The sequence below is a fragment of the Oncorhynchus kisutch genome, linkage group LG9 (assembly GCF_002021735.2).
Source record: "Oncorhynchus kisutch isolate 150728-3 linkage group LG9, Okis_V2, whole genome shotgun sequence".
Classification (NCBI taxonomy): domain Eukaryota; kingdom Metazoa; phylum Chordata; class Actinopteri; order Salmoniformes; family Salmonidae; genus Oncorhynchus; species Oncorhynchus kisutch.
Window position 1 is genome coordinate 26,837,638 of NC_034182.2, and position 8,814 is coordinate 26,846,451.

The window sequence follows — 8,814 nt, forward strand, 5'->3', positions numbered from 1 at the left end:
CTATCGTTGTCTCTGAGAACCATACTTAGGTAGCCCTTTTCCCACCTGTCTTTGTGGGAAGTTGACTTTGTTTATGGCACATATCCTTTAGCTTCACGGTTTGTTTGGTAGTGTTTATTGTTTTGTTCGGCGTCTTTTCATTCTAATAAAGAAAATGTACGCTGACCACGCTGCACCTTGGTCCAGTTCTTCCAACTGCTGTGACAATTAAGCCAATTGTAATTCCACTTTGTAACACAATAACATTTTAAGAAATCCAAGGGGGTTGAATATTAATGATATCCACTGTACATGATTCAATAAAAACTGATGAAAAGCTCTTTCTATTCAAACTGCCCTTAGGGAAGATGGTATCTTGGAACTGTCAGCACCTATTGGATTTCAGTCTGGTGACATGCAGTATTTGAAGGAAAATACAAGATGAGAAAGATTACACTATGATATCATGTGTTAAAAATATAGCCTAGCCACCATTGTCTCACACTCCCATTCTCCTCAAACAATTTCAATTGTGCAGTCGGTGGCTTTTTTCCTGTGACTGAGCTACAAAGTTAATTTAGGGTGGGGGGGGGGGGGTGTCAATGTAAATTGTATGAATTGTTCAGCAGTCTAATGGCTTGGGGGTAGAAGCTGTTAAGGAGCCTTTTGGTCCTAGACTTGGCGCTCCGGTACTGCATGCCATGTGGTTGCAGAGAGGATAGTCTATAACTTGGGTGACTGGAGTCTTTGACACAGCCTAGTATATAGGTACTGGATGGCAGGAACTTGGCCCCAGTAATGTATTGGGCCGTACGCCCTACCCATCAAAGCAAAGGGTGGCTACTTTGAAGAATCTCAAATATATTTGGATTTGTTTGGTTACTACATGATTCCATATGTGTTATTTCATAGTTTTGATGTCTTCACTATTATTCTACATTGTAGAATAATTAGTAAAAGTAAATAAAAAACCCTGGAATGAGGTGTGTCCAAACCTTTGACTGGTACTGTATATATATTTTTAAAACTCCATTTTCTCTTCCACCTAAAGGCCATAAAATAACATTTTACTAAAGATGACTGTCATCTGAAAGGAGTCCATTAACTTGTGTTGAATGTTGAGATTACACTGCCTCTTTGGTCCACAGACTAGTGTTGAATGTTGAGTGTTGAGTTTATATTGGTCTCTTTGTTAAGCTCTTATCTCAGCCTGTCAATCACTTCCACATCTTCCGATGCAGAGGCTGATCCTCTCATCACAGAGCCTCTGTGGCATGTTATCTCTGACCCGGAAATACACCTCATGCACACACACACCTCTGAGGAATGCATTGTTTTAGAGAAGACAAAAGGGAAATATGTCATGTTATAGAATCTAACCAAAAAATCTCAGTTGTTTCTCCAACCAACAATAAACTCACAGATTGTTAGAAGAAAAGAATCCATAACTGTTCATCAAATTACTGATTTCAGTTACACCTTTATTATGTAAGGACAAAGGGAGCCTGAGAACTACTCAATGACACATCACCCAAATGACCACCCTTGGCCCCCATAGACCTAATTTCTTAATTTCCTTTCCTACACTCATAACAACCCTCTCCTTCTCACTCACTTTCTCCTCCTCTAATGGTCAGAGAACGAGGGAAGAGGGAGGAAGAGGGAGGAGAGGAGTGAGTGTTTTTGTTCAGGAGGAGAAAGGCGTTCTCCTGTGTTCTCAGGATGTGGCTGTTAAAGCCTGGAGAAGTGGGCTTCCTGTCTAGGGAAACGATCAGAGAACAGACAAGGCCCTGAGGTTAAGACGCTGTGTTCCCTCAGAGGACGCAGACACTTTGTGCTGCACAGATCACCAACAGATTGAGCGAAGAAGGGGTTCTGTGGAACGGTATGGGAGAGGTGAGTGAAAAGACTCTCAAAATGTTTTCTTGTGCTAAATCTCTTTTTCATGCTTTAGTTGAGTGCGTTTTACCCTGAATATCATGCACTATTGCACCTGTTGACATGGTTGTATTTTACATGCATGTGTAATGTTCTGATTGAATGTTGTACAAATGTTGTAGTAATGTTGAAAATTATCCTTTCATCATCTTTATCATCACTCTCCTCAGGTTTTCCACAAGGACTAGAGACACCCAATCAATAGATCCTAAGCAGAGCAATATATTGGTGCTGGACACCTGACTCTGGGAGCTAATAGAAACAATATGGACAGATCACAAGCATATGCATTTATGGATGACTTCGATTAGAGACAACTTCCTTGGTCAAACACATATATTTTCACCTTTTCTACCATTCTACCATTGCATTTGTGAATTAATTTAATGGATATAAAATGCAGAGACTCTCACACCACCGTCTCTCTCTGGGAATATAGATCTGTATCAGAGGGTGATATAAGCACCTGTGTACTGTAGCACCTGGTTTCTTCTAAAAGGACTTTGAGGGTTCCGGCCCTCACCCAGAGACTATCAGACCATGTACAACAACAGTGACAGCTGCAACCTCCCCCTGAACACTGACACACTTGGTCTCACCTACATCTACAGCCTGGCCTTCTCACTGGGTCTCCCTTGCAACCTGCTGTCCCTCTGGGGACTGTACCAACTGGGCCGCTCCGGTGGGGGTGGCTGCCAGCTGGTCTACATCCTCAACCTGCTGCTTTCTGACCTCCTCCAGCTGCTCACCCTCCCCCTATGGATCCTGTACCTCCAGGGGGCTCACCGCTGGCCCTACGGCCGCCCCGCCTGCGAGTTTGTGGGCTATGTCTTCTACGTCAATGTCTACGCTAGCGTGGTGTTCCTCTGTTTGATAGCGTTGGACCGTTGCCTGGCTATAGTACACCCGTTGAGTAGTCGTGGCGTGCGGACGGTGCGGGTGGCGGCAGTGTCTGGAGTGGCGGTCTGGACGCTGACCTTCCTGTTCTGTTTAGGCGGGTTGCTTCCATCGGTGTTCGACGCAGAGAGGCTGCTGTGTCTGGAGCAGTACCCCGTCAGCCTCAGATATGCCCACTTTAAGATTGCTACAGTCATCATGGGGTTCCTTCTGCCCTGTGGTATACTGGGGTGAGTGGGAAACTGAGTATGAGGAATGATTGGCTGCCTGAATGTATGGTTTCATGAGGAAAAGGAGGAATGTTGCCTGTACTCCACAAGATATATGTCCCTTTAATGTTTTTCAACAACAATTTGTCTATATTTGTTGATATTAGACACCCAACATTAAGTTGCTTTTATATACATGTAGTAACTATAGAAACTAGAAACACCACCATAATAACATTTTCTTGCATGGAAAGGTTTGTATGGCTATCAGAAAAGTCTTGTCAACTGGTCACATCTAACATATTTATCTGATACGGACATGACCCTTGACCTTCGTATTTTTCTCACTTTCTTCAGTTACACCTCCGCCCGCATTGGGGTGACCCTCCAACAGTCACCCTCCGTCTCCAACCAGGACCGCCACAAAATCACTGGCATCCTTGTCGTCATCACCGTCATCTTCATTGTCGTCTTCGGACCCTACCATCTGGTTGGGGGGTACCGTTTTGTCTCCCTCCTCCTCATAGACAACCCCTGCGAGTTGGAACGGTCCATTTTCCTGTGCTACCGGCTGTGCTACGGTCTGACCAGCCTCAACACTCTGCTGGACCCTCTGTTCTACATCTTCCTGTGTCACAACGCCCGTCTGGAGCTCCGCAGGTCCCTAACGCCCTGTCTGGGACGGGGGCACACAACCCCCAAACAGGTCAGACTCAGTCACAGAGGGAATCCTGATCCTAGTGACAATGTGTAAAAACACTGGATTGGACAAACTGTTTTTGAATGAAGAAAACCTGGATAATGTGTATAGTGTTTCCTGTTTTTTAATGAGTTTGAATTCAGCAGGAGGACACATTGTGTAGCGAGACTGGACATACAGACAGTATATTACAGTGTTTTCTTGGACTTGCTCAAGGAACTGACGCCACTGGTTTGACTGCTGAGCATTAGTGATGGAAAAAAGCAGCAATTGTGCCACCCAGTGGAGAGAGCATGCATGTTGCTAGCTGAAATTGGAAATAGCGTTCCATCTACTTCACATTTCTGCTGTGCCCGTCCTCTCTACCTGTTGATGCACTGCCATAGCTTCCTCAGTTACTACTGTCATATGAATGCACTATAATAATAATAATGTCATAATGTCTTGACTGTTTGCTTGTCATGATTTTTATACTTTCATTTGCTATTCGCAGTAAATAACGTCAATTGAAATACAGGATTTATTCATGATAGATATATCTTTCAAAAAAAGAAAAAAAGAAAAGAGTATACCATCCTCAGCTGCTGAAATACATACCAACACACATGTACAGAATCAAACCATTCCTCGCAGCTGTTCTCTCTTAATCAGTACAGTAAAGGTTGTCCAGCTTCAGAGCAGAGGTTTGAATAATGGGATGCCAGTGTATTCGCAGTATTTAATGCTCCTGATTGTCTGTCAAGGCTGTACTACAAGACCATCGAAAATATAGCAGATGTATTTAGCCTATTCGGAATGAGTACCGTAAAAAACAATGAGCAAGCAAATGTAAAAGCATACTAGAGTACAGCTGAGCCTATACTTCACAGTTCACATTGCTCTACATATCAGTAGATTAAACACGCTATGAGAAGCGTTGCAAAAACACACAAAATATGTCCCTCAGTACTGTATGTTGTACATGATACTGATTCAAAATTACATGACATATCAATCGATCATTATGTATCCCACAGATGCAGAACCTGGACCGGAACCAAATTTGACAGACCGCTCAGTCAGCAGAGTGCGTCTTCTCCTACTTCGGCTCCAGCTCCTCCTCTGCCCTGGAGTCTTCTCCTCTCAGGCAGGGGGCGTTGTTGTGGGACCTCATCCCCCTCAGCAGCAGCTATGAAGCACCGATAGAGGAGTGTTGGTTGCTGCGTTGCCGTGAGAACTCACCTAGGTCTTCCGCCAGCACGCTCTCAAGCACCGCTCCCAGAGACTGTCTGATCTTACCACACAAATCCGGGCAGCTGAACACATAGAGGATGGGGTTTAGCACACTGTTGAGGAAGGATAGACTGGCGGCAGGGGGCAAACCGTGGGCCACGAGGCCCCGGAGGGAGGGTTGGTACTGGGCTACAGCCTCCAGTACACTGAAGATGTGGTACGGAGCCCAGCAGACCACAAAACTCACTACCACAGCTACCACTAGCCGCACAAAGCGGAAAGAGCGCCTTCTGCGGCCACGCCGCGTGATACCAATGTTCACAAACACGTAGCTCCCCACAATGACCACCAGGGGAAGTATGAAGGCCAGGAGGAGCTTAGAGAAGGCCAGGGCATCCTGGCGAGCCTCACACAGCTCTCTTAGGTCAAACTCCCTAACATTGAGGTACTGGGCGTAGTTATAGTAGCACATGACCCGCCCGTCATGTCGGCGAATAGTATCCCGGAACAGATAGTACGGTAGTGTACAGAGTATTGCCAGGGCCCAGATGACCCCACACACTCTTCCGACCAGGCGTACATTCCTCCGGTTCTGGGTCCAGACGGGCTTCAGCACCACCAGACAGCGGTCGAGGGAGATGGCTGCCAGCAGGAAGGCGCTGACGAACATGTTGAGGAAGAAGACGGAGGAGTGGAGCTTGCAGAAGGTGGTACCCAGGGTCCAAGTGCTTCCGCGGGCCAGGAAGATGGTGAAGAAGGGGAGGGAGGCTGTGGAAAGGAGGTCCGAGGCAGCCAGGTTGAGGATCCAAACACTGATGACTGTGCGGCGGACGCGGAAGCCCACCACCCCCAGGATGAGGAGGTTCTCTAGGATACTGAAGGCGGAGACCAGGCCGTGGAGACACACCGTCACCAGGCTCAAAGCCCCCACCCTGGCCGAGGAGTTGGATGGCATGCTTACGTTCACCATGGCCTGGATGAGAGGGCAGTAGACAGGGCTGCTGGAAGTGGTCATCTTTCAGATTCTGGTTCTGACACCTTGTCCACTTTGGCTCTGAATTCCTGTGCCCAACATTGCAAAGAAAACACAAAGGCATTAAGGATTGTAATGTTGTTGGTAGTCATGGCGATCACGAACTTGGCAGGTGACACTGTTGTGCAACTGTTGAACATATTATTAGTCATTGTGGTTTCTGTACAAAAAGTTACCTTGAAAACATTTCCCTGCCACCTCAAACTAATAAGAGAGAGAGAGAGGTGGTTTATCTCTCCATCTCACCCTCTCCACATCCTCTGTTCTCATTGTAAACACTTTGTAGGCTGGCTTTGCCTGTAAATGTGTTGATGAAAATGTAGTCTATAGTAGACCTTTTCCAATCTTTAATATCAAATTAAGAGCTTTTGTGTAAGCCTACATTTCAAGTTAAATGGATCCAGATCCAAAAATGAATCTTTATTCTGGAATTCAGCTACACTGAACATAAATATAAATGCAACATGTAACATTTTATAAGATTTTACTGAGTTACAGTTCACATAAGGAAATCAGTCAATTAAATTAATTAATTATGCCCTAATCTATAGATTTCACATGACTGGGAATACAGATATGGATCTGTTGGTCACAGATACCTTTAAAAAAAAAGGCAAGGGTGAGGTTAGGAAACCAGTCCGTATCTGGTATGACCACCATTTGCCTCATGCAGCGTGACACATCTACTTCGCATAGCGTTGATCAGGCTTGTAGTGTCTTAACACTTAGTACTTATTTATGTAATAAGAAAGACTCTGAATATAAGCAATTGAACTGGAGCTTCACATTTACTCAAACGAGTTAGTACCAGAATAACATAGAACAACCTGCGCATGACCAAGGGTGCTCCATCCTTAAAGGGGACATCAGTAATTAACAGAACATAACAAGGCTGTTGATTGTGGCCGTGGTATGTTGTCCCACACCTCTTCAATGGCTGTGCGAAGTTGACGGATATTGGCGGGAACTGGAACACGCTGTCCTACAAGTTGATCCAGAGCATCCGAAATGTACTCAATGGGTGAGTATGCAGGCCATGGAAGAACTTGTGACATGGGGTTGTGCATTATCACGCTAAAACATGAGGTGATAGTGGTGGATGAATGGCCATCTCACAGTATCTCTGTGCATTCAAATTGCCATCGATAAAATGAAACTATGTTTATTGTCTGCAGTTTATGCCTGGCTATACCATAACCCCACCGCCACCATGGGGTACTCTGTTCACAACGTTGACATCAACAAACCGTTCACCCACATGATGCCATAAATACTTCCTGCCATATTCCCGGTACAGTTGAAACCGGGATTCATCCATGAAGATTACACTTCTCCACCATGCCAGTGGCCATCGAAGGCGAGCATTTGCCCACTGAATTCGGTTTCCGACATCGAACTGCAGTCAGGTTAAGACCCTGCTAAGGACGACGTGCATGCCAATTGCACAGTCCCTCAAAGCTCGAGACATCTGTGGCATTGTGTTGAGTGACAAAACTGCACATTTTAGAGTGGCCTTTTTATTGTCCCCAGCATAAGCTTCTTGATATACCACACCTGTCAGGTGGATGGATTAACTTGGCAACAGAGAAATTCTTACCATCAGGGATGTAAAACAAATTTGTGCACATTTGAGAGAAATATTTGTGCGTATCTAACATTTCTATGATCTTTTATTTCAGCTCATAAAACACTTTACATGTTGCGTTTAGTTTTTTTTTCAGTACATTTTAATTAAACATTTAAAATGAATGGATTACAGATAAAAGCACACGTTACCTGAGAATTTTGTCTCCAATGTGAGATGCAACAGTGTTTCTTGTGCTGAGTCCACGTTGGGAGACTTGTTGCTCTGGTTGTGATGAGTGTAGTTATGAAGGGTGTGCATTCAAACGCACTGACGCACCTACAGTCACACCTGCTAGTCAGTTGAACAAGGGGATGATAAGCTTTTGACAGATTGAAGACAAAAATCTTAATTTCCTCATTGTAACCTTGTCGTTTTGATACGCTCTATGAATCTTTTGATGCATTCAATCTCTCTTTTTTTTTTCTCTCTCTCTCTCTCTCTCTCTCTCTCTCTCTCTCACACACAAACACTCTCTTTCTTGGAAATGTTGATGAAGAGATTGCTGAAGACCACAGCAAGACAATGTACTGCAATAATCATGTTTTTCTGATGGCTTTGTTGGTCACTATGTTTGGTGTGGAAACTTTAAATGCCTTTCAGCAAAGCTCCAAACCCAACAATCCAGTAATCAAAATCAGCGTAGCACTAAAAATAACATAAGATAGAACAACAAAAAAACCTCCATAGACTCCTATGGACCCTGGTCAATGGAAATGCACTATATAGAGCAGGACTATCCAACCCTGTTCCTGGAGAGCAACAGTCCTGTTGGTTTTCACTCCAACCCTAATCTAGCGCACTTGACTCTAATAATTAGCTGGTTGATAAAACGAAATTGGGTTAGTTACAACTGGGGTTGGATTGAAAACCTACAGGAGGGTAGCTCTCCAGGAACAGGGTTGGAGAGCCCTGATATAGATAATTGGGTGTCATTTGGTATGTAGCCCCACAATGCACACTGTGATCTGAGGGTTGCACCTGTGTTCTTCTTCAAATAATCCTGCCAATCAGATCCCGTGCCACCCATTTGTAACACAAATATGTGTGTACTCTGTTTTGTTATACAATTTATACATGTAAAGGATCATTAAAGGACAACTACTATCAGAAACGGCAAATCCTATCCAAGCAGTCAATGTGTTGTTTTTGTCAATCTTCGAGGTATAGGAGTTGCAAAATGTATGTTCTGGCACTGTGGTATACATCCTCCCCCAGTTCC

General features: G+C 44.5%; 2 protein-coding genes across 2 annotated transcripts; one reads left to right on the forward strand and one right to left on the reverse strand.

Moving 5' to 3' along the window:
- Positions 1-1,717: 1,717 nt before the first annotated feature.
- On the forward strand, positions 1,718-4,236 carry LOC109879343 (probable G-protein coupled receptor 132). The gene is made up of 3 exons (XM_020471515.2): positions 1,718-1,875; positions 2,088-3,044; positions 3,381-4,236. Exons 2-3 carry the CDS (start codon positions 2,458-2,460, stop codon positions 3,775-3,777), a joined length of 984 nt encoding a protein of 327 aa, XP_020327104.1. The 5' UTR covers positions 1,718-1,875; positions 2,088-2,457; the 3' UTR covers positions 3,778-4,236.
- A 293-nt stretch (positions 4,237-4,529) lies between these two features.
- Positions 4,530-8,285, reverse strand: LOC109879307 (prostaglandin D2 receptor 2-like). Its single transcript, XM_020471487.2, has 2 exons — positions 7,745-8,285; positions 4,530-5,997 (listed from the first exon to the last, which is right to left on the reverse strand). The coding sequence occupies exon 2, from the start codon at positions 5,948-5,950 to the stop codon at positions 4,892-4,894; it is 1,059 nt and encodes a 352-aa protein (XP_020327076.1). The 5' UTR covers positions 5,951-5,997; positions 7,745-8,285; the 3' UTR covers positions 4,530-4,891.
- Between the last annotated feature and the right edge of the window lie 529 nt (positions 8,286-8,814).

Coding starts and splice junctions, on each gene's coding strand:
- LOC109879343 (XM_020471515.2), top strand. CDS start 2,458: ATGTACAACAACAGTGACAGCTGCAACCTCCCCCTGAACACTGACACA. Junction 3,045..3,380: donor CTGCCCTGTGGTATACTGGG/GTGAGTGGGAAA, acceptor CACTTTCTTCAG/TTACACCTCCGCCCGCATTG.
- LOC109879307 (XM_020471487.2), bottom strand. CDS start 5,950: ATGACCACTTCCAGCAGCCCTGTCTACTGCCCTCTCATCCAGGCCATG.